The sequence below is a fragment of the Leopardus geoffroyi genome, chromosome D4 (genome assembly GCF_018350155.1).
Source record: "Leopardus geoffroyi isolate Oge1 chromosome D4, O.geoffroyi_Oge1_pat1.0, whole genome shotgun sequence".
Classification (NCBI taxonomy): Eukaryota; Metazoa; Chordata; class Mammalia; order Carnivora; family Felidae; genus Leopardus; species Leopardus geoffroyi.
Window position 1 is genome coordinate 82,966,656 of NC_059342.1, and position 26,083 is coordinate 82,992,738.

The 26,083-nt window shown below is 43.7% G+C and overlaps 1 protein-coding gene across 14 annotated transcripts in view; it reads right to left on the reverse strand.

Moving 5' to 3' along the window:
- DENND1A (DENN domain containing 1A) overlaps positions 1–26,083 on the reverse strand; it is a 512,085-nt gene that overhangs the window by 257,663 nt on the left and 228,339 nt on the right. For all 14 annotated transcript variants that reach the window (XM_045470412.1, XM_045470408.1, XM_045470411.1 and 11 more), the window contains 2 exons: positions 9,260–9,329; positions 4,063–4,143 (listed from right to left, as the gene is read on the reverse strand). In XM_045470412.1, the coding sequence (XP_045326368.1) occupies positions 4,063–4,143; positions 9,260–9,329 (151 nt within the window). The remainder of the gene's footprint in view (positions 1–4,062; positions 4,144–9,259; positions 9,330–26,083) is intronic.

The window sequence follows — 26,083 nt, forward strand, 5'->3', positions numbered from 1 at the left end:
TTAAGGACAGCTCTAACTGAAGGTCTGCTGCACTGAGATCACTACAGATGGCTAACAGTGGAGAATTCTGTCCCCTATGCAGGCTCTGCAAATAAGCCTCCTGACTTCCAGTGTAATCTCCAGTGAAGGGAGTGGGAGACTCAATGGAGCTGAAAGCCTGACCTGTTCAAAGAACTTTCAAGGAGGCATCCCCATGTATGTAACGAGCATATGTCCCTGAGTTAAATGACAACAGGCTGAACTGATGACACCTCTTCTGTGCTACTAAAGACAAGGAGGACAATGGCAAGCAGGACGGGAGAGGCTGGTGCTAGCCAATTAAAAATGGGATTGTGCAAAGGGCAGGAAAGGTCGCAGCAGAGAAGGTCAGCTTAGCCACGGCCAAAGTTCAAACCTGGACCCCCAAGTGACATTTCAGGAAGTCCCTCCCCTCCATTCTTGGATAATTGCAAAATAAGTAGGTCTCAAGAAGAATGGGTTGTATAGACTTCCTGAAATGAAAGGCTGGGTGACAACTGCAATAATGACAACAACAACAGTAATAGTATAAGCTACTTGCCTGATATTCAACAGATACTGACTGTTGGATACCGCTACATGGAAGGCTTTATGTCAGGGAGTTGTATAAATGTTATCTCTAATTTCCATAACAAATTTTAAGATGATATTATCTCCATAGTATAAATGGGTAAATTAAGGCTAAGGGCACACAGCTAGCAGGTAACAGAACCAGGAACTGAAACCAGGTCCAAAGAACGAGAGCTATTCTCTTCCCACTGAAACAGATTGCTATACCTACACTTTTTTATGAACAAGTTATAGCTAAAGCCTCTTGAATTAAAGTAAACTAAAAGGCAGAAACAAAAATTATGAAAAGACCACTTAAAAAAAAAAAAACCCTCTCTGCAAAGCATCATTCCAAAAGCTGCATGTCTGTGCCAAAATACCACCTATGAAGTCTTATAATAGAGACTATGCAGCATGAAAACTAGTTAACAATTGGGGCACCTGGGCGGCTCAGTCAGTTAACTGTCCAACTCTTGATCTTGGCTCAGGTCATGATCCCACATTTGTGAGTTCGAGCCCCTCGAACTGTCAGGCTCTTAGGATTCTCTCTCTCCCTCTCTCTCTGCCCCTCCCCTGCTCACAATCTCTCTCTCTCAAAAATAAATAAATAAACATTTAAAAAAACGCTAGTTAACATCCGATTCAATTTAACAATGAGTTGTAAAATACAAGGTTAAATTTGATGCTATGAGATACCAACTTCTATCACAAACGGCTAGGGGGAGTCCCAGGAAATGTTCAGTAATGGATGTCCACATGGTGATGGAGTGACAAAATAGTGGCCAGCACAGCAAGGGAGAAGGAACAAGGACCACAGAGTCACCATTTAATAGTTACATGAACTTAGTCAACTTCGCTTGATAGCTCAGAACTTCAGTTTTTGAACCTGTAAATGGGAAACCTGAGGTCTCCTTCAAAACTGTTCTGAAGAATAAACGTTATACACGTGAAGTGCCTAGCATTCCATACATTATATTTTAATAGAAAATTATTACTTCCCGACTGCTAATCTGCATTTGTATTTTCTCTCAATTGCCTCTACCAGACACACAGAAGTAGTCTCTTCTGGCCAAAGACACAAAGTCCAGGATTGCCATTTTCCCACATTTCAAGTTTTATAAGCTGAATGTGACTAGCCCTTCAAAATCCAAAATGCAACGTGGAGAGAATTCCTCCCGAATAGGAAAGAAACAAATATCTGCCTTTACAGATGCAATGGATTGTAAACAGTGAGGCAACGCAATTCCAAAACCAAGTAGTCCCCAGGCTGTCCTTTGAGATTCTGTCTTGCTCCATCACCCATGAAATGCAGCAACCAGAGGAGGTCAGAAACATTCCTAGGAACCACTGGCACGAAACAGCTGCACCTCCTCCCCCCAACAGTTTCTCCTGCCCCTGGGATGGCTTGTCCTTGAGGTCTGGCAGCCACTCAGGGGAAGGAGTGGCCCTTCCTCCCCAGCAGCTGGTGACCCAGCCAGGCTACTCCACAGCTACCTGTCGGATGTCATTACAGACTGAAGCGGAGAGATCAAGCTGCTTGAGGAAAAGGGACAGGGACAAAGGCAAGGTTGCTTAGCTATCTGGCAATGACCCGAACAGGTTTAAAGCTCATTTCTTCATCATCTTTTCCGTGCAGTCTTCCCTTCAAGAATTTCTCTAACAAGGTTCCTTTCCTTCCTCTCTTCTATTAGAATGAACAAAAACCTCTATCAGACCAGTTTCTTCTTTGCTCCCTTTCTTTCAACACTCATGGCCTAGTGGAAAGAACATGGGCTTGGAAGTTAGCCCTGGGTTTGAAAACCCCAGTCTTCTCACTTATTAACCACACAGCCTTGGGTGAGCAAGTACCTTTTTCTCTCTAAGCCTCATCTATGAGACGAGAATGCTACTATCTGTTCTGTAGAGTTGTTTTAAGCATCAGAGATGCATACTTGGCAGAAATTAAGAACTTAACGAAATAGAAGATCTATTATTAGTTATTGGTAGTAATACTGCTTTCAATTTGATCATTAAAAAAACCCTGTGAGATATGTTTTCTTCATGAGGGCAAATACACCAACCACTGAATACCAGTGCTGCACCTGGTCCTAGTGAAGCTGAACAACAAAACTTTCTATTATTTCAAAAATAAATCTTTTTATCTACCAGACCGGTCGGTCAGTCAGTCAGTCTGTCTTTCTGTCTATCTATCTAAAGAAAGGCAGACTGCCACATGCAACACCTCATTTGGATGTACCTAGAGCCTTGGAAGCTTGACTACCCCATGTTCTCCTACAAATGGACCTTGGGAGCTTGTTTGGAGATTCTAGCAGGAGAGCACAGCTACTCCTATGCCCTTGACTAAAGAACGATCCTCCTCTATCAGGGGAAGGTCGTGCTCTTCGACCGAAGGCACAGCTTTGGGAGGGACACACATGGAGAGGTGAGGGAGGAAGGGGATGGGCAAAATCAGCTGGATCCTGTGATCAGCGGGGTGAAAGATGTCACATCACACATCCAACACAACTTTTTAAACATTCAGATCCCACAACATAGGGAAAATAGCCCCTGGGTAATCAGTCAATAGCTGGCCAATGAGTGTCCATCTGAGAATTCTGATGAAGGTGGTGGCAAAGGTTTGACCTGGAGAATCAGAGAACTCCAGTAACTGAAATATGAAAAAGATCCCCTACACCTCTTCTGACATCTTATCTGATCAATGAGGAGCTTGGGACCCACAGGCTAAAGGTTTTAAGATCACCGAGGTCACCGGCAAAACTACAGCTAGACTGAAACTTCCCAGTGTGGAGGGTTTTCAGCTGAGCGCACCACACATCACGTAGCGTGTACTTAAAAGAATTCAAAGAAACAATCATTCCTGTGGGCCAGGAACCATGCTAGGCTCTCTCCATTCCTGTCCTTGAGGGGCTAGTGGCCGAGACCAGAGAACAGATACGGTGTGACTAAACACTGCAAAGCGTACAAGATGCTCGGGGCAAAGAAGAAAACCTCGTCTAAGCCTTGTGGAGAGAAGGGAGGCAAGGGGAGGATTTCTCTATAAATAAAATCCAAGGTGAGTTCTGAAGGATAAATGTGGGTTACCTTAGTTAGGAGGAGAGAGGCAGTGTTGAGGGCTCAGGGGCGACAGCATGGGCTTCAGCAAAGGGGCATGCACAGCAATGATGAGAAGGGAAGGAAAGCATGAGACAGGGGGCTGAGGAGGTGGGAAGGGGCCAGCCATCATATCCCAAGCCCGGCACCTGCCATCCAGGAGATGCTAGTGATGGGATGCCAACCAGGAAGAGGGGAGCCTGGGGACACTTGGGACCCATTCCTCATGGAATCCCAAAGAAAGGGAAGAACTTTAACTCTCTGGCCTGTCTTGAGTCCAGAGGCTTCAGAGGCAGGGCTGGGGAAGGTGCAGACAACAAAAGACGATCTTGTTCGGCCAACTCCATCTTACTGTTAATGATGAAATGGTTTCTCGGCGATCGTTAATTTTCTGCCCCCACTTACCACGCTGAGATGAACAGACACTCCTGGGTCAGGAATTGGAAGTTTGTGCAGAGTTTCAAGAAGCTCATTCCACTGATTTTCCTGAAAGAAATAAAAGGCCTAAGTAACAAAAGCAAGGCTGAGCCCTCAGTCAGAGGCCAGCAGGGAGGTCTGGGCACACAGCGAGCTGGAGGCCTTCCTGACAGAGGGGGCTGGGGAGGTAGTGGCCGCAGCATAGAAACAGGCTTGATATTCAAGTAGGTTGGACAAAAGACACTGCTTTATGGCTCAATATAAGAGCCAAACAGATCCTCCTACACCAAGTTTGACATTTTCTACTGAGTAAGACACCTACCATGACCGCCTTTTATGGATCATATACCATAAGCTCTCAGCAAACCTACCCTCTCAACTCCATAGCAACAACTTTTAAATGCAAACAATCCCAGCTTACAGGGCGGGGGTGGTTGGGAGAAACAACGACGACACTATAGATCTTGTCTTCATCATCATTACCCTCAATTAATTTTATTGAGTGCTCACTGGATGTACACAGCAGCATCCAATTATGGAAAGTTAAAATGAACTACATACAACAGCATGCAATATAGTATGGTGGCTGTGCATTTTAATTAGTGAAATTGAGCCACAGAATGAAATACAAAGCAGTACAAATTATTCGATTGAGAACAGATTCACTTTTAAAATGCTCAAAAGAACACTGCTTATAGAATTATGCAAAAGCCATTTCTCCCACTCTGTGGAATTCTCTGTGCTGACAGAATAGTATTAAGCTTGCAGTTGTATCCATTTGTTACCTGTTTGATCCTCACAACTACCCCACTTCACAGATTGAAAACTGAGGCTCCGGAGGGTGCAACAACTTGGCTCAAGTCAGGCAGTTAGTAAGTTGCACAGCCAGGAGCCGCATGCAAGTTTTCTGTGTTCAAGTCCAGAGGCCTCTCCACTGCTCTATGGCAGTCTTTGGAATAAACTTAAAGGAGAAGGAAAAGAGGATGAGTCCAGATCAAAAACCTGTTTCAGGGGCACCTGGGTGGCTCAGTTGGTTAAGCGTCTGACCAGCTCAGGTCATGATCTCACGGTCCGTGAGTTCAAGCCCCATGTCAGGCTCTGTGCTGACAGCTCACCTGGAGCCTGCTTCAGATTCTGTGTCTCCCTCTCTCTCTGCCCCTCCCCGACTCACACTCTGTTTCTCAAAAATGAATAAATGTTTTAAAAAAATTTAAAAAAAAAAAACCTGTTTCATTCCGAACTCTGATAAATCGTTCCAGTCTCTCACAGATAAATGAATATGTGCACATGCACACATTTACTTCTGGTCTGCAAAAAATCTCGAATTTACAGAGTAATTGTAAGACAGCAATTTTTTATTTCCTGAACTATGTACAAGTGAGTTGCTGACATTATGCCCCATCATCCATATATACAAAGGACATTCTCCTGTATAACCACAATTAATCATCAAAATCAGGAAATTAATATTGATAGAACATTCCCATCTAATCCTCAGATCTCATCAAGTTTTATAAATGTGCCCATAATGTCCTTGGTTAGCAAAATAATCCAATTCAGAATCACATGTTGCCTTTAGTTGTTAGGATTCTCTGGTCTTCATCAGTCTGGAACAGTTTGAGTCTTTCTTAGATTCATAGGCACTTGACAGTGAGTCCAGTCATTCTGTGGAATAACTCTCAATTGTTTGATGTTTTCTATTGATTCAGACTTCAATTTGTTCCATGATTGATGATGTTCCACTTTGATCATTTCATTAATTCATCTGAAGTCTCTATTATGAAGGTACTCATTTTCCCTCTGTGTTTAGCAAGCATTTTGTGGAGTGATACTTTAGGTAAATATCCCATTCCTCATCAAACTTTTAATTTGTCTGTACACACACACACACACACACACACACACACGTAAGGACACACAGTTTCCTATTTTACTCAATGACTGCAATCCTTTGCTATTGCTATTTGTTTTGATGCTTGAAATTGTCCCAGATCGGACCAGTGGGAACCTATTATGTCTTTCAAGCTCACTTTTTTGGTCTTTCTGACATGTCCCCATCATGTTTTAAGCATTTCCTTTGAGCACTTTTTGGCACAAAAAGATACTCCAGGCTCATTTTATACTTTCCCTGCTCCAGCCCTGGAATTAGACATTTCTTCAGAGTTCTGGCTCCTTTTCGTGGAAAATGTTATTTAGAAACCACAATTTACACACTAGATGTGCTCACTGCTACTTGGGTATTGCTGATCCCAGACTCTCTTAGTGGTTAGAGCCAGAGAATATACCACACACAGAGAGATCCACAATATACACATCTTTATTGATTTCTATATCTACCACATATATCAAAAGCCATAGGGTTCATACTAATGGGTCTAATTCCAATCCAACATAGGAATCCTTCTAGTTTCCTTCCTTTTCATATTTGTAACTAAATTCCACAGAAGTGAACAACTGATCCTATTTTCTTAATATACTTACTAATTTGTATGTAACCTATCTTTTACGGCTGACCCTATCCACCCAGGGGCCCTTCTTGCCCTGCTTGAATATGGCTATCCAGTGCTAGGCCACCACTGTTCACTCTTTCCCAACAAAAAAGCCCTCCCCACCCTGGGTTCCAACCCTCCAGTGCTGGGCCACTGCCGTCTCCTTTCCTCTGTGGATCCCTCTAGATCCTCCCAGCATTCGGATATCTGCTGCCAAGCCACTGCCACCACTATCCCATGTAATGAACCGTTTCATCCCTCAGGCTCCAACACTCTCAACCAGGCTGCTCTCTGGCTCAGATGCCCTCTTCAACCCCTGCCAACTCTTCCACAGGGATGCCCTCCACGCCCCATCCACAGTCTGATAACCAAAAATAACCAAAAAGGGTCAGCGACCCAGACAGACACCCTCATCATGTAGCTTAGGTTCCAACACTCCACTCTGAGCCATCATGGTCACCAGCCACACCTAAGCCCCCCAGCTGAAGCCTAACTTCCTAGTGACTTTTGGATTTGGGGAGGGGATTCTGTTCTTTTAATAAAAGCTCTTCCTCCCTGTTCTAATCTGATAACCCATGGCTTGCCGACAAGTAAGCCAGTTGTACACAGATTCCCTTTCATCTGCGTCATAATTCCTTTAACCAGAAAGAATTTAACAGAAAGAGTATTAGGTACAGTGGAAAGAGACTCCACTAAAACATATCACTGATCTCAACTCTTCACTCCAAGAGGCAGGGTCCTTCCTGGGGCAATGGCCCAGAGGACTGGTACACCAATTTTACAGGGCAATAATCCTATCTTCTCCTACGCATGGGTTGTGCACACCCAATCTTTCCTGTATCACATGTTTTTAAAAGTCCATTATGTTTTAACTGACTGGAGCATGAATATGGAAGAAAAAAATTACATGAGTCAGTCTCTAATTCTAAGACTGTTAAGAGCTTACATGTGCTGCCATTCTATTTGCTAAAGACATCTTTCAAATTTGAGTGAAAACCTGAATGTTTGAGTGAAGTGAATTGTGAACAGAAATCGATGAAGAGACCCAAGATGGCCTCTGAATTCATTCATTAAAGAATAAATCACTTCCTGTGTGACAGAATTCCCTGATACCTAAGCACCCTTTCAGAGTCATTTCTATTGGTTATTCCTTCTGTTTACTGTGGCCTCTGGAATATATTGCTGGCGAGTAAATCTAACTTGAAGGAAAGATTTGATTACACACACAATTTCCACTTTTTCTCCAAAACAGCATTTCCTAAAGTATGTTCCAGGCAACACTAGTATCTCAGAATATTATTATTTGTCATGGAATAAAAAGGGTTTGGGGCCAAACAGGATGGGAAACACTGAGTAACATACATTTCTCCACTGCAGGACCTTCGTAGAACCACTAGGACATGAATCTTAAGGAGACAAAAATGAAACACAACGTTCCCTCTCCCCAACCACAGTATTACTGAACTACGGCACCTTTTTGCATGGAGCATTTCTCAGAACTAATGTTCTGTAGAAAGTATGAGGGGAAAAAAATTTCTGTAGCATTGAATAATAACGTTATCACCAATTAAAAAATCTTACGCCACTTACAAAAAGGAATATGTAAGAGGTTAGATATATGGACAAACATCCAACTCACTAATAATCAAAGAAATGCAATGAAAACAGTGGGACTATTCACTTATCAGATAAACAGTGAATTCAACCAACGATACTGGTGAGAGCTTGGTGACCAGGCATTCCTGTATGTTGGCAGCAAAGGGTATCTTTTAAGAAACTGGTACAATTCTTTTGGAAAACAGTTTGGCAAATAGTTTTTAAATGTTTATGTGCACTGCCCTTAAAAGGGCCCATCTGAGATTCTCCTCTTAAGTAAATAATCCAAAATGAAGGAAATGCCTTACATTCAAAGATGCTAATGGCTAATGGCTTACGGGGGGGGGGGGGGGGGAATCCCAAGTAATAAAAACTCCCAACAGTAGGGAAATGCTTCCAAGGTCCATAATAAAATGCCATGCAGCCATGAAAAATATTCACATGTTTTTACTAGCATGGGGAAATGCTTCTGTCGCTATTGCACCTGAAAACCGTGAGCTATGAAAGTCTAAACACAGCTCCCGTCGACCCTTCACATCCATAGAAGACCTTCAGCCTATCATTTCTTCCAGAAGTACAATAAGGTACAGATAACTTTTTAAGTAATTCCAAGACCCTTAGAGAAGTTACTGAAAGAGCACAACAAAGCCTTATGGAAATGGGAACTTGGGACAGGTGGCTAGGTCACTTGCCAGTTAAGTGTTTTATTCACAGATCCGAGCCCTGCAAGCATGACATGAGCAATTCAAATTCAGCAAAATTATAATTTAATACATGTCATGAACTTTCAGGGCTGCTTGGGAATATCAGATATTGTGAATATTAACTCTGAATGCTAAAGGTCTATTTATTTTTTAACTCAAAAAGCAAAGGAAGAAACATCTGCAAATACTAGCGATTCTTATTTTAGGGAGGGCGGTCAGGGGGACACATTAGGAGTGATTTTCTCTTCCTTCCTAGTTCCCGAATTTCCCAAACGTTCTATAGTGGGCATGCATTACTTTTTGGTAAACATTTTGGTGACACATAAGGCATGTATTACTTTAATAATCAAAATGTTAGAGTTACTTGCTAAAAAGAATAAAATATAAGGTAAATACCTGGCCTTTTGTCGTGTAATCCGCCAAGATGTTAAGCAGCTTATAAAATACTTCGAACCAGGGGAGATAGCTGTGGAAAGAAGGGCAGAAACACGAACTATTAGTATGCAGGTCAAAAACTTTAACCAGGAGCTAATGCAAGACTGGTAGGTTTCAGATTTTCTTCTACATCCTGAAAGAGGCTTCCCGTCATAGGCTCCTGGAAACACAGACTAGTAGAATGCTAATTATTTCTGGGATTTAAAAAAATTGTCTATGTAAGGTAGAGGATTGAATGTCCATTATAAATTATTCCCATGCCTCGGAGCTAGAACAGGTTCACAGAGAAGAAATTCAAAGCAGATTCTGCTATCATGAACCATCTCTGAATAGGCCCCCAGGCCTCTCCCACCACACTCGCCCTTTCCAGGAAAGCCTCTAATCAAGTGCCCGGGACTGGACACACACGCAAACACACAGCACTTTGGTGTCCCAAAGGCCCCACGAGCCCGCAACCAGTTATAACATTAAATCAGACGTCCCACCTGTTCCACACGCCCTCCATACTTACTGCAGGACCAGTTCTAATTCTGTCCCCACTGGCCTCCGCTGGGTCCTCACCATGCTGCTCCTTCACTCTGAGGACAGTCTGGTCCTGACCTGACTCTACCCTCTGTGGGGCTTCAAGAATGCTCCTGCCAAAATGCACATCTAAGCGGCACGCTGACCCAGCTCCTGCAGTGGTGCCCCATCACTACCGGACTTTTTAGGTTGATGTTGGAGACTCTTCACTGTCAGGTCCTCGACTGCTCTCTGGCTGCCCTCTCCACCTCCCCACATGCACTCTTCTCTCACTGCAGCCTCCCTCTGAGAATGGCCAGGCATCCTGAAACCTGCCCGAGCTTGCAGACACTTGGCCCTTCCCTCCCTCTGACCTTCATGGTCTACTCTAGCGGGTTTCCACTCACCCTCCTGATGTTCCCCCTTGCACGTCCCGTTCCCACCCCTGATGCCCTAATTCCCTCTTCTCTGTGCTGCCCCGGTCACGTGCATATTCCCGTTATAACATTCCACACGCCATGTGGCACTCAATGGCCTGTCTGTCTTGCTAACACACTGTGCACAAACAGACAGGAAGGTTCACATCTTTCTTCACTTTGTCTTTCCAGGGCCAAGCATGGGGCCCAGCGCTTGGTGTTGACTGAACAAACAGAACTATACAAAGACTACGAGCAAAAAGCACATTAATGTTACAGAATTGTTGTTGAACGATCCCCCCCCCCCCCCAAGAAGTGTTGTCACTTCATTGAAATGGCTTTGTTTTCCATAAGAGACTTTTCCAAAGCGACAGAGAGTCAAACGAGGAGAGTGGCGTACCAGGCAAGCTCTTGCTGTCCTGCTCACGTCCACCCTGCTGAGCTCACAGGGTCTGTTCCTGATAGAGCTGGACGCGCAGAGAGCGCGGATCCTGCCGGCGGAGGGAACTCAGCACCCCGTACAGATTACCAGCTGTACGGCCGAGGGTAATAGATGAAGTGAGAGGCAATCCAGGGGACAGATAAAGTGCACAGTTCTCCATCATTAACGTCTGTCTGAAGCCAGCACATGCTACTGTAAAATTTAAGTAGCTTATCAAAATATACTGATAAGCAACTTAACTTTTCACTTCTATGACAGTATTATCACTTCTGTTAATATGTTTCAATCAGCCCTGGCAGCTGCATATTGACTATTACACAGCAAATGACTGCTGCCACTTTAGGCAGCATTTACTTTGGCAGAGCAATGTAAACATTCAAGAGGGATTAGGGAGGAGATAAGTTTCTCCCTTCCTATTCTGTTAAATAAACCTCGGCTGAGTTAAAAGCCATTATAGTGGGAACAATAAATCCCCTCAGACGAAAACTCTTGCCCAGATTAGAGGACTCTTAGTAAACAAATTCAACCAAGGCTTACAATTTTTTTTTTTTTATCCCTTGAAAGAAAAAATGCCACTAGTTAAATCCAGCAACTCCAAGTCAGGAAGGAAGGAGGGGGGGTGGTGTGTAGGAAAGGAAGAAGAGAAAATATTTTCTCGCAAGGAAACCACAGCCTCAAGTAAATGAGAGAAAAGCTGAAGTCATTTTAGGAATGCTTGATGAAGTGATGGGGCAGGCCAGATTCTCTGGGAAGTCAGGACTGCAGTATCCGTGCAAGAGGCTTTTGCCGCGAGGTTCAGCTGATCAACTAGCACGGGCCCTGACCCTCAAGCCTCTACGTGCTCCGCTGCTAGGGGACGTGGCCAGACAGCACCCAGCTTCTCACGCTGGGCCTCCACCTCACCGAATCAATTCTTCTTGGCTACACTAAGCAGAACCCTCAGTCCTGGGAGGTTTTGCAGTTACCCTGGAGATCAGCCATTTCTTTCTCCCTCTGGCCTGACCGGACACAACTGTTCCCCACATGTTGTCCCCTGTTCACTGACAGATGAATATCCAGTGATGGCAGTGTTAAGGTCTTGAAACCAAAACCCAGCTGTCTTCTTCTTCAAAGGATCCCTCTTTTCCCCTGTTGGGAGGCCAGGGTTCACAGCTGAACTTTATCCAGTGGCGTTTCCTGTATCGCTTCATTAGTGCTGGCACAACGGCTTTGCATGGCCTGCGAGGTTGCAGGTGAGGATATGGAGACCCTCCACTCCATTCTGTGCGTGTCTGTCATCATGGAGTAAACACTACTTCCCGGTCCAGAGACAGGAAACAAACACTCCATTACACTGTTCGTCCCTAGACATCTAAAGCAGTTCCAAACATCCCTGGGCCTGCTCTGCTTGCTACCTTTATGCAACTGCTCGAGTCTGCGATGCAGAGCATCACTGCGCGGTGGGCTCAGTCCAAGGCCAGGGCACAATCGCCAGAGGACAAAGGGTCCCTGCATTCAGGAAGGCCATGGTCCTAGTAGGGAAGAGAGACGTACACAACAAAATAGTTTGGGTAGGGGGAGCTGGAATTCTTTTCCCAGGGCTTTACTTAGCTCCCACTTTGGATCAATTTATAAAGCTATCATAACCAACCAGCAGAGCCTCGATGGGACAAAGCCAAAACAGGACAAGCTCGCTTCCAAGGCACTGGCCATGATCCATGCTTCTCTCACCAAACTGTGGCTCAGGTAACTTTGTCCCTGAGGCTCTGCCGTCACTCCCTGGCCTAACAGTCAAATGGACAACAGGCTCTTGTTTTGTGTGAAGCAATACAGAACCTTAAACTTGAGAACTCAGGTAGTAGCTGAGTATTCCTACATACACGGCCTCACTGACATGGGGCCATCACAGGCCCTGGTAGGATGTGCAGGGGTAGGTTCCAGAGACCGTGCTTAGAGTCAAATGCCCACAGTAAAAATCACCTGTAAAAGGTCCTTAAATTACCCCCAACATAGAGCAGACATGGTTTTGTAGACACCTAATAGCCGGCCTGAGTTTGGGGGACACGGTGAATGAAAACTCTGTTCCAATCTGTCAGCTTGGAGAGCTGCTTACCCTCCGGCTGAACTCAGGAACCAAGTCCAACTGAGGACAGATGACTTACTTTTCTAATCTCGCTCCACTGAATGGAGTGTCAGGATAATCGTTCCCGCTGTTTTGTGTGTGTACACGTGTCTAAGTGACCTTGTGTAAGTGTATGTGTGATGGGATTCCACGCCAGTGTCGTTAAGCATTTAGATAGAAAGCCACTACAAATTTGAAAAAGCTCTCCCCACATCTCTTGCTAATAGTTCAGTTCAGAGACATCAGACGAGCCCAAACAAGGCAGGGGTGTGCGTGATAGGGAGCAACAGAGGCAGCCACTGACCAAGCTGAGGAAGGTGGCCACCTGAGAGAGCAAAAGCTGTGAGCAGGAGGTCAGAGTTCAAGCGTGAGGAGGAGAGCCTCCTTCAGGGGCAACCCGGCACAGAGTGCTGGGGTCTGAGTGGGGTGAGGAGGGTTCCCTGGTGAGGGAAAGCCAGGGCTCCAGCAAGATAAGAAGAGCATCCACACAGAAGGTGGCCTGGCTTGGAATGTCAGCACTCAAGAGGGGGTAAAGATTTAAGGAGGGGCAAAGGCCTGGTACTGGTAGGAAAGCATCTAGGTCAAGAGAAAGAGGTTGGCTAGACTGGTATTAGAACCTAAGAGGAGCAGAAAAAGCATCTGGAAGGCAGTTCAGTGTGGGGTGTCAGAGCCTGACTGGGTAGGAGGGCTTCCATGAAGGGTGGTGAGGCAGAGTCCAAGCAGTCGAGAAGAATGTCTACGGTAGGAGGAGGCGGCGGTGCCTCAGAGGTCAGAGTCCAGACAGAATAGCCCTGCCTAAGATGTCAGAGTCCAAGTGGGGTGAGGAGGGCGGCCACGGAGGAAAGGACCTGCAGCGGAGCGAGTCCGATCAAGTATGTAAATGCATGATGGAAACCATTACTACTATCAGAGAAGAGAGTTACAAATATGGACCAGGAAAAAACAAGAATGAACCTATGGTGTCACGTTGGAATTCGATGAAACTGTGTGAAATCATGGAGACAGATAAAATGAGCAGAAAGACAAATGTATGTGTGCACATAATGTGCATATACACCTTATATGTACATATATTCTCTAGCTCTAGCCACTGAGGGGGCTTGGAAGCAGAGACACCCCAATTACGATGAGCATGCTTCGTGTCCAGGTCTTGGTTTCTAAGGACCATCTGCCACAAAAAGGAACCAGAGCGCCTTGAAGAAATGTCTGACCCCAAGGCTGGGGCTGGGAAATATCTTGTTGTACTAGAAAAAAGGCAGTGCTCAACACATGATCAGGACACGCCGACAGGACACAAAAGCCAGTTGGGGGGGGGGCGGTTCTGGCTGACAAAATCTGTGACAATCTGAGCACCAAAACAAATTATGATAGAAAGAGATAATAGAACAATAAATAAATTAGGAAATCGTGAGTCTGGGCTAATAGGAATAAATGAATTGAAAGTTTGATGAGGATGAGAGAAGATGAGGATATTCACAATACACTTTTGAACTACAAAGGGAAAAAGAAGGAAAAAGCCTGGGAGACATGACTTCAATCAAGTAACGGGGCAAACTGAACTGGTGTATCAACTGGCAGAATGCAATGAAACAGGACAGAAGACTTCCATCACATTCTAGGCACGGAAGGAAGAAAAATCAGATAAATCCAAATTGAGGGACCTTCTACAAGCTAACAGCCAAATGTCAAGTTCACAGAAGTGTAGGAAATGTTGAGGAGCTCTTCCAGAGTAAGACAACGAGAGAGGCACGAAACTAAACGTAACATGTGATTCTAACTACAGCTTGCGTCTCCATGTATACAGGTGGTCCAAGTATTACATGGCAGCACTGTATCAAAACCAATACTAATTTTCTGATTGTGATGATTATAATGTAGTTATGTAAAAGAATGTGTCCTTTTTAAAAAATACACTAAGGTATTTGGGGGCTACTGGGTATTATTTTGGCAACATCTCTCAAATGGAGCATTTGTGTTGTATTCACAACTTTTCTGTATGTTATTGTTTCAACATTGTAATAAAATGGAGAGGAGAGAATCGAAAAGGTCTTTTGTATCATCAGAAATACTGTAAGTAGGGGAACCTGGGTGGCTCTGCTGGTTAAGTGTCCAGTTTCAGTTCAGGACATGATCTCAGGGTTGGTGAGTTCAAGCCCCGCATCAGGCTCTGCACTGACAGTGTGAAGCCTGCCTGGGATACCCATCCTTCCCTCCTTCCATTCCTTCTTTCCTTCCTTCCTTCTCTCTCTTTCTCTCTCTCTCAAAATAAATAAACTTTTTTTAAAAAAATAGCATACGTAGACCAATTAGAGCATACAGAATAATAATATGAGCTAGGAAAATAAAAAATCTAAAACCATGGCTATCGGGAGGGGCATGCAATAGAGAGAACAGCTGCTTGCAATGGGGGAAGTCAATCCCCAGGGCACAGAGAAGGTTGAGCAACAGCTAAGTTTTCAAGAAGTCGTTCTCCATGTATGGGAGGAAGGCTGGCAGGGGCGGGGATAAAGAGCATTAGAGACAGAAAAAAATCTCAAGAGCGATGACTCGCAGGCTTGTCCCTCAGGGCCCGATTGGAGACCTGTGCGCAGCTGGAGGAGCCAGAGAGAAGGGGGTGCCGGCTGCAGGACCCAAGGCAAGGTAGGGGTCAAAAAAGCCAGACTCCAGAGGGCCTGTCACATGCCGAACTGATGGGCCTCCCCTTCATCCCTTCATTCTGTTATCACTGGGAAACCAAAGCGACAATTAAAGAGAAGTAACAGTCTGAGGACGAGTATTTAGAACTAGGTGGAGAGTGACGGTTTCCCCCTCAGCACGGTCCAGTGGATCTCAGCCTGCCCAGATCATGTCCACTTTGTTACCCGAAAGTCTTTGATCATCTAGTTATATACCTAATTTTTAAGACAATCAAGAGGATGTTTGGGCTCTAATATAAATAATAAAAAGTACTTTATAATAAAATTTTAACATTTAAACACTGAGACACCATTATATTAGAAATACAATGAAGTAGCACCTCCCTGAGCACTCTACAGCCGCTTTTAACTGACGTCTGGAATGAACTTAACGCTAAAAAGAGAGACACAATTGAATTGAATACGCTCTTCAATTTTTCTCAGTGATTTCCACTGCCTAAGGAGTTCGTAAAACTCCACGTTGGGTACTTGGAGAGAAGAGACATATCCCTCTTTTCCCTGTTTCCTGTCAGATGTTGCCAAGATTCATCGGATGACAAAGCATCTTTTGGTTAAGGCTATCTGGCATTCAGTATCTAAAGTTTTCAAAAAACCACCCCCGGCCCACAATTAAGAAAAAAAAAAAAAAAAAATGCAGAGCAGCGAGGCATGTGCTGGAGAGAAATAACCCTGGGTCAATCTCAGTTCTGAAACTTTCTAGCTGTGCCACCTCAGGAAAGCAATCTCTTGAAGACTCGGTTTCTTCTTCCATAAGAAGATATATGCCACCTAACGAATGTAACTGAGGGATGCAGACGCACCCAAGTCTGGTGCCTGGAATCTCTACCTAACGTTCTCGCCAATCTCAGCTTTGAGAAGCTCTTTTTGATTCTGTCTGGGGCAGAGGTGCCTTCAGGACTCTGTACAGGAAATCCTCATGCCCTGCAGTCACGAGAGTGAATAGGAGAGCATGAACCGTTACGAGAGGAAAAACCAATGATGTGTCCACTTAAACCAGTAAGTCCCCACTCGCCCCTTCTGGTTTGACATAGTATCTATCCCTGCTCTTCTGTCAGGGTCTTGGTGGCCAAACATCTAGGATAAAATGTAAATAAAACCACAACCATTGCAAAGGATGCAGGATTTCATGAAGCCCTGGTTTAAGATGCTGGCCACGTGCTTGGATTTGAGGAAAGTAACCCACAAATGACGACGTGGGAGCTTCAGACCAGATAACAAGGGACAAAGAGAAAAGTCAAGAAAAGCAAGGATGGAGGCACCACAGTCACATCAAAAGAAGATGAATTCAATATCAAAAGATTAAGAGAGGCCTTGGGGGAAATTGATAAAGTCTTCAAATACTTTTGGAAAAATGGCTTTTTATGACTATGCTGAGAAAGTCAAACATAGAGTGTCATTTTGTCAGAAAAATCACAACCTCTCCCCTAAAAAAACAAAAAAAAAAAACCATTGTGGACTCATTAGTTACTCTTTCTAAGAAAGAATGTATCATTGGTATAAAAGCTAGGTTTTGCCAAACTCAATTTATTTCCAAAATTTGCGTTTCATTTCTTTCTAGATAAAATCCTAAAGGAAGTTTCCCCTAATTTTTACTATAAAATTTTTGTCCCCACTTAAATAGAGATTTTATTCCCAGAACGTTAGGCCCTCTGGGCTCACCCTACATGCAGAGTCACCATGGTTTATAATGTATGCTTTCTTTTCTTTGTCTTCTCCATTAGTGTCAATTCCATGAGAGCAGGCATCACGGCTGTGTGTTGACTATTTAATCTCTAAGGTGTGCCTGGCACATGTTAGACATTCAGTAAGTCAGAAGTTCCCTTGACAGTTGTAACTCATGACTGCAGTTTCTACTAAGGCCACTGCCACTAGAGTTAACAGTCAATCAACTCTTACTGGAAGGTAGGGCATTTGGGTTAGGAAAATGATCCAGAACCAAAAATGACCCCTGCCAGTGGACTGCTGGAGTCTGTGACAAATAACTGGAGTGAGTAAAAGTCAAAGTAGATCACGAAGGACCCACAAAGCCACGATTTCTTGCCCTTAGCCCACCCATCCAATACAAGTGAACACCAGCACCTACTTTTTTTTGTTCCGACTTCAAGCACTGTGGGGAAGATGTCACAAAACCAAGCTGATTGTTTTAATTTGGCCACTTAATTTTTCAAGCACAGGTGAGCCTTTAGAATTACTCAAGAATCCTCTGTCAGGCCAAGTTCCCCAAGAGAGTCTGCTCTAAACTTTCCCTTCTTCTACCATCTCTAACCCATTTCTCCTGCTCTTCAGAAGATACTCTGGTCTCCACACTTACCTGCCGAGAAAAGCTCCACCATGAGTTTTCCTCTCTTCCACTTCTAGACTTTTCATGCCTGCCCTCCTAACAGGAGCTGGGAAGTAGAGAAGACCCTAGATCCCAACTACACTGCCTTCTAGAAGACCTATCTTCTTAGCACTCCCATCTGTACGCAGAACAAAACCACCCATGTGTGCAGGTCCACAGTTTTCAAACTACAGCTTTAGCACCAAAGAGTCCACATTCATCCTTATGAGAAAAGCACACCACATCCTCCTGAGCTAACCACATTAGGCTTCAATAAATGCTTTTCTGGAATTTAAAACCGAAGTGACGTTTACAGTCCAAACATCACACGTTTCCAGATCATTCATTCTGCAAATGTGACAGTCAATCGTCCGTCAAACCACACATTTCTCCACACTTACTGAGGCCCATCCAGTAAATGCCTGGCATTGTATCAGGTACACGGGGAAAGAGACCAAGGTCTCAGCATTTGGGGAGCCCACAGTCTAAGGAGGGAAAAGCAGACACATGGGCAGATGACGTCAGCAACACAGGGCCTGTGTGAGGGCAGAGGTGCATAAAGGGAACAGAGGAGAAGTTCTGGGAAGGCTTCCCACAGAAGTGACCTTGCTGATCTCTTTTACACAGAGTGTAAAGTCAGAAGACTGACCTGGGTCTGAGTATCACTTCTGTCCCTAGCTGTGGCCTGAGGCATTTTTCCCCCCTCCATGTATAAAATGGGGATACACTACCTACGCTCACACAACTGTTGTGAGGGTGACATATGTGAGGGTGCCTACCACTGTGCCTGGAACGCAGTAATCAATGTTTTTCCCTGCCAAGACCATACTCGTAGTGCTAGGAAGATCAGAAGTCAGAGGAACTTGACTAGGGCAACAAACAACCCCCTTTGGGAGATCAAAGCTAGTCTCACTCAATGTGAGCATTCTGCTTTGCTCACAGCTGCTAACGTCGAACTGTAAATTTATTACAGTAGCCAGTTAAGCTCAAAAATCTCTGATTTATGTCCATAATTAGCATCCCATTGTGATACCTACTACATCTATGCAGGAAAATATATCGCATGTACTGAATGAGTAGAAATATTAATTTGCATTAGGAAAAAACACAAAAAGTTCCCATAAAACATCTGTGCTTACATAAATCTACCCAAACACACACTTGGATTTGACTTTGGTAAGAAGGCTCTTTTCTCTCCTGATGGGTATTCAATAATTGTTGCTTTTAGAGAGCAGATCTGCTGTCGTCTTCTCGATGACAGCGTCGCTGTGATTGAGGGAGATTGCTCAGGAGGAAAGCACAGAGGCACTTTTCTGTTATCACCGGTGAAGTGTTGGTAACAGAAGATCTTTGGAGTAATGACACCTGCACTGACAATTGAGTGTAATTCTCAGATATTTTCCATTGAGCCCAGAGAGGGCGAGCGCACAGGCCTTTCATCATTTTCCTAAGAGAGCTTATGATGCAGCCCGCTCCTGTATTCACACACCGACAAGTTTTTTCCCCCCATTCAGAGCATCTTATTCTATGGTTTTAAATTACTACCATAATATAATATAATATAATGGGTTAGGGAGGTTCTAACCAAGGCCCACCTTACAGAATCTTTCATAGACTACAAGAGAAATACATTGTCTCTACTGGAAAAAAAACCACAGCAAGGAGAAGAAATGGCTACACAAGAAATCCTGTCCTACTTTCAGGAGTAAACAACAAAATTAATCAACCCACTGAGACACCGTTTGATGATATTCTCGTTTCAGAGCGAAGAAGTGGAGAAAGAGGGAAAACATTTACCAAGCTTCAGGAGCTCTGAAGTATCATTCTTTACAACTCTAGAAGAAGGATCATCATCCCATTTTACAGGTGAGAAAAACGGAGTCACGGAGAAGTGAAGTGACCTACCTGGGACAACACAGCTACTAAAAGCACAACGCAAGACACAAAACTAGTCCCGTAGGATTTCTGCCCTACCCGCTCCATGCAACACATTATTAATTGCACAGCACGATCCCATGCAATGATCAATCCTGAAATTAGGATTTAGAATTCTTACCTGTGGTTCTCACTGTGATGCCCTGATAAATGAAAGCCTGCCTCCAAAAGTCCCTCTGCTGGAAGTGTTCTGAGCAATCCAACTTTGGCTTCCTCCCAGCCATTCAGCATGTTTTCTTACTCTGCCAGCTCCAGGGACACTAGTCATGTGTCAGCTCTTTATTGCTTTAGGTATTAGTGTACATGTTAGATCCAGAAACACAAATATAAATGGCTGGATTTAAAATGTCTTCGGTGTTTTCAGTTTTTAAGTTTCCAGAGCTTCATGCCAAGACCCAATGCCTCTGCTACCTTAGATCTGGATTTCTAAGAATTTATCTAGACAAATCATGGCCCGGGTCACAGATTCTTAAACAGGCTGTGTTGCCTTTTTAAATTTAGAGTATAAAGCTTTAAATGTATGCTTATGGTGACAATCAAGGAAATGCTGGATTAGACAGGGCATCCGTTTTCCACGAGTAGCACTCATTTGAGCTCAGGTCCGCCCCTGATCTCTGCTCGAATGCTGTATCATTCCATCGCAAATCTCTCTATAAAAGTGTCTGGCTGTCTCTTAAACCCATTTACGCTCTATGCTTCAATGCCTTTCCTTGGCAACTTTTTCCATATGCTTCGCTTCTTTCAGGGCAGTTCTGTCTCAATTCACAGAACAGCACACCAATCACGACAAGCAGGCAGGCAGGTAAAGAAAGGAAGAAGGACAGACAGGCACACGGAGAGAAAGTAGGATGTGAAGGTAGCCGGTCCAATAAAAGTAATGTTTTAAAAGGCAAAGAGATTTTAGGCCCAAAGAAAACCAACTGGGCATCTAACCTCAAGCGATCAGAGAGCCCTGAACTTGAATTTATAACCCAAACACCCTGTACCATATGCAACTTGAGACACACAACTGGTAGCGCTACTGGGGATTTATGACTTATGACTTGTTCATATTTAATTTGTAACCAAACACTTCCCCTTCCTCTTAGCTACCTTAGAACTCTTGATTAACTCTTGTTTTCACAGGTCAGAGGTTAAATAAAGGAAGGGAAGCATTCTGGGGTGAGATTGCCCAGAGCACCACATCCAAGAGTGACCTGTGCAAGGAACATTAAAATAAGTGATAAGACTAGGGATTGTTCGAGACAACTGATGTTCAAAGCCTCCTTTGGGTACAAAGCAGGACCTTACTAAGAGCTAGCAACAAGGACAGACAGGAAACTGCTCTCAAGTTACCTTTTGTGACAGAGCAACTCTCTCACCAAGAGGTCTCTCCCAAGATGTTCTTGGAAATGAGGCTAAAGGTTTTGAGGGAAGGAAAAAGGAATTTGTGCAAGCCCGGCAGCCCTTCCTCTGCTTCATTCTGCCACAGGCCTCTGTCTTGCTCATGGGATTCTCTTACCCTGGAGGAAACCTCTACCGCGATCTCATTTAGCGCACATGGGCCAGGCTGAGGGAAGCAGATTTCTTTATACAAAATTAATCACACAGAGACACAGCCACCCCGAACAGGGTAGCATCATCTATCCAACTGCAAGACCCATCTAGATCCAAGAACCTTTACTGCTGTGCTCCTTATCGTGCACCAAACATAAAAGTAATAATGGTAGAGACCACCAATATTCCGAAATCGCCATGTGTCAAGAGCTCTAGATGCATTTGCCTATTTATTCCTCATAGTAATTCTATTAAACAGGTACCATTAAATCTCCCCAGTAACAAATAAGAAAACTGAAGCACAGACACGGTAAGTAACCCACTCAGAGTCCCGCAGCCACAAAGCAGATCAGGGTTAAATTCAGGTAGGTGTGTGTGCTTTACTACACCAGCAGGTTCTTTACTGAAAAAAAATCTCTCAGGGAATGGTATCAATGAAATGGCATCAGTGAAACGCCATAGATGACACGTGCACTTGACATCTGATTAGGTGTTTTCAAATTGTCGCAACAGAACAACCATTAAACTCATCTGCTCTGTAGCTAGCTCTCATTCATCCAGTCACTGCCTAATATAAGCCAAGCGCTGGGTAGAGGCGAATAAAGGGTAGCCTCCACGCATGTAGGTCCCTGGTTTAGATTTGTATGTGAAACCACTATGGCGTTAGGAATGATCTGACAGAGGCAATAAAAACACAACTTGAAAATTATGAGTAGCGGTTGGGCCCCCCTGAGAAGAGGTGAGGTGTGCATTTCCTCATAACCACATAACACAGCCATAGCACGAACCAGTTTCCTCAGGTGAGCCCTTCAACAGGCTGGGCAGACCCCATCCTGAGCCGAGGATCCACTAACAGGGAGACTGAGTTGAAACAACATGCCATCAATCACTCTCTGTTTTGTTGCCCTGATTTAAAAACAACAATAAATACAAAAACAACCCTACACCTCCCAGCCACTCCTTATTTTTTAAATAATATTGGTGCCTATGACTGACTGATTTATTATAAACCTAGAAGAGCAGTCGGCAATGTTACAAAAGCCTAAAACTGGTGGTGTTAAACTCACTCAAAACATGGTAGCTTAGAGGGAGGTGAAGTGTTTGGTTAAAAACAGGCGTTAAGTCTTAAATCCCCAGTGACAGTACCAGTTGTGAGTCTTCCTCAAAAGAGTCCCTAAAAACTAATCTTTAGAGAAAGGAGGCTCAAACAGCAAACCTGGCAGAAACAGGTTTCTTGGATATAAATTCTTAAACTCACATAGTTTGAAAGAGAGCAGTAAAGTTGTCCTTCAATGAGTAACTACTAAAAGCAGAACATTAAAATGAAGGTCCAAAAATGTACACATGAATTATTTTTACTGTATTTTCATCAGCATTAAATGTTGTGGCTTAATTTTGGGGGGAATATACTTTAAACGGTAGTTCTTTATTATGTATAATAGCAATACATTCATACACACACCTAAACATGTGCTAAGAGAATGGTTAAATTAGGTTAAATCCAAGAAACAGAAAATGAGGTTTTAAAATGTCCTTAATGAAAAGAGCCTAAATGTCCATCAACTGATGAATGGATAAAGAAGTTGTGGTTTATATATATAATGGAATACTACTTGGCAATGAGAAAGAACGAAATATGGCCTTTTGTAGCAACATGAATGGAACTGGAGAATGTTATGCTAAGTGAAATAAGTCATACAGAGAAAGACAGATACCATATGTTTTCACTCTTATGTGGATCCTGAGAAACTTAACAGAAGACCATGGGGGTGGGGAAGGAGAAAAAAAAAAAAAGTTACAGAGAGGGAAGGAGGCAAATCGTAAGAGACTCTTAAAAACTGAGAATAGGGGCGCCTGGGTGGCGCAGTCGGTTAAGCGTCCGACTTCAGCCAGGTCACGATCTCGCGGTCCGTGAGTTTGAGCCCCGCGTCGGGCTCTGGGCTGATGGCTCAGAGCCTGGAGCCTGTTTCCGATTCTGTGTCTCCCTCTCTCTCTGCCCCTCCCCCGTTCATGCTCTGTCTCTCTCTGTTCCAAAAATAAATAAACGTTGAAAAAAAAAAAAAATTAAAAAAAAAAAAAACTGAGAATAAACTGAGGGTTGATGGGGGTGGGAGGGAGGGAAAAGTGGGTGATGGGCATTGAGGATGGCACCTGTTGGGATGAGCACTGGGTGTTGTATGGAAACCAACTTGACAATAAATAAATAAATAAATAAAATCCTTAATGATACAGGAAGATATCCATGACATAATATAGATTGAAAAGAAGCAATGTCCACAACTATGTTTCATAGGTAATCATATACATTCATAGGAAGACTAGAAGATAAATTAACAGTGGTTATTTCCAGGTTATGGAACTTGTAGACAATTTTTGTTTCCTTTTACATTCTTTTCTCCAATTTCTATGGCTTATGTACTAAACATGCAGTGTCTTAAAAATTAGAAAAAAAAAAAGTCGGGGCACTTGGATGGCTCAGTCAGTTAAGCCTCCAACTCTTGATTTTGGCTCAGGTCATGATCTCATGGTTCATGAGATCAAGCCCCACGTCAGGCTCTGTGCTGACAGTGTGGAACTTGATTGGGATTCTCTCTCTCTCTCTCCCTCTCCCTCTGCCCCTCCTTTGCTCTTTCTCTCTCAAAATAAAATAAGTAAACTTAAAAAAATCTATTAAAAATTAGGAAAAGGTTGTTTCATCTTTTAGTACTCTGTACTGTTCGTAAGGGCAAGTACTGGGGCGCCTGGGTGGCTCAGTCGGTTAAATATCCGACTTCAGCTCAGGTCATGATCTCACAGTTCATGGGTTCAAGCCCCACGTCGGGGTCTGTGCTGACAGCTCGGAGCCTGGATCCTGCGTTGGAGTCTGTGTCTCCCTCTCTCTGTCCCTCCCCTGCTCATGCTCGCTCGCTCTCTCTCTCTCGCTCTCTCAAAAATAAACATTAAAAAAAAATTTTAAACAAGTGCAAATACTTGGAAGCAAGCTAAATGTACAGTAGTTCACAATAAATTATGAACTATCCAAATGATGGAGTTATATATTCATTAAAATCAGACTACAGGAAAATATTTTAACAGAAAAATATTTGCAATAGATTTAGATATAAAAGCAGGCTCTGTAATATGTACAAATAATTTTTCATTTTTGTGTTTTCCTATATTCTCCAAACTTTCTACAATCAATTACATATTACTTTTATTAACTTTCAGGAGTCAGATGCCCAACCAACTGAGCCACCCAGGCACCCCTACTGTTATTAACTTTTAAATTAAAAAATAGCCACATGTTCAATTCCTCTCTGCCTACCAACTTCCAAGTCATCTTGCTTGGTGGTAGGGAAATGAACTGTTCAGTGAGTGGAATCAAAAGCCTACCTTCTTATTTCCTTAAGCATGCTTAATAACTATGATGACCCAGTTCCCCAACGGGCTCTCTGGATGAAATGGAAGTTTGCACTCTTTACTGGTCATGCCAGAGCCTGTGCTCTTTCCACTGCATCATGTTTATCATAGATCTCAGTTCAAGGGAAGGGGTGGTTGGCTAATAAGGTTTTCAGTGACCTTCCTTCATGTGGGAACAGTTAGTCTCAATAAACTCTAGTGGGCCTCAGAAAGTGAGACCCCCTCACTTATCCAAGGCTACCCTAAGTTGAGAAAGGAAAGACGAGTTAGATCGTGAGGCCAAATCTTTAACACCAGGGCATTTATATGAACATTTAGTAAGCATCAATACATGCCAGCCCTGTGCTCAACAGCCAGGATAAATACATGACACAGTGCTGCCTGTACCCCAAGGAACATAGGTCTCTGAGGAGAAGACAGACATGTAAACAGTTCATCACAATGCGACATGAGGATGCTGTGATACAGGTGGGCACCAAGCATTATGGGAACGTGGAAGGAGAGAGCATCTTGACTAGACCAGGGTGTCAGCCAAACGAGGAAAGCCAAAGGAGCGCTTCCGTCTGAAGGGAACAAAATTTTTCAGAGGCAGAGACGAGGAACCATAAATGACTTGAGGTGGTTGGATCCCACCTACCGGTGGGGTGAGAGGGTTCTCTATGTAATGTTTTGTGAAGTGGGGGAGGGGCAGGGAAATCCTGGCAGAAGATGACCCAGAGAAGTCCAGAGAGACCAGCTTATGGGTTTTATGTGTGAGACTGGGGAGTTTAGTTCTTTTCCTGAAAGCAGAGTTTTAAGCAGAGGAGGAATTTGATCAGATTTATCTTTTTATAGGGTATCACTTTAACAGAGTGGAAGTCTGGAAGCAGATAAACTCAAAGGTCTTAAGACTCATGTAGCTGGCCTAAGTCCTCAAGGAAGAAGGAAGTTTCTGAAAGTAAAGGCTTTTGTCAGCGCCCTTTTAATTACTTAAAGAAATTACTAAATGCAATTAAATCCTAGGATTTGGCTCTAGGAGAAGAGCTAAAAAAAAAAAAAATGAGCTCCTTTTAGGCAAAGGATGGCCTAAAGAGGGAGCATTGCTGTATGACACGGTGGGAGAAGAGGTTGATGTGGACAGCCCAGAGCAACAGGTGTGGTTCCCCCACCTACCAAAGGGCCCCCCGAGTTGTTCTTCACCTCTCCAAGCCCACTTTCTTCTACAAAAGGATGCCACTTCCTATTGACCCAACAAGGCAGAACAAATTAAGCAACTCAATAACAAAGTAACGTAAATAATACCAAGTGCCCACTACAGTTCACAGACCATATCAGGTACTCAAAATAGGTAACTCCTGTTACGATTATTGGGTAGAAGAGGTCTACTTGCTCTCTCAGGCCACGGGGTGGTTCTAAGCCATATTCTGGATTATTCTAAATGCCTTTAAAATGCTAAGGTG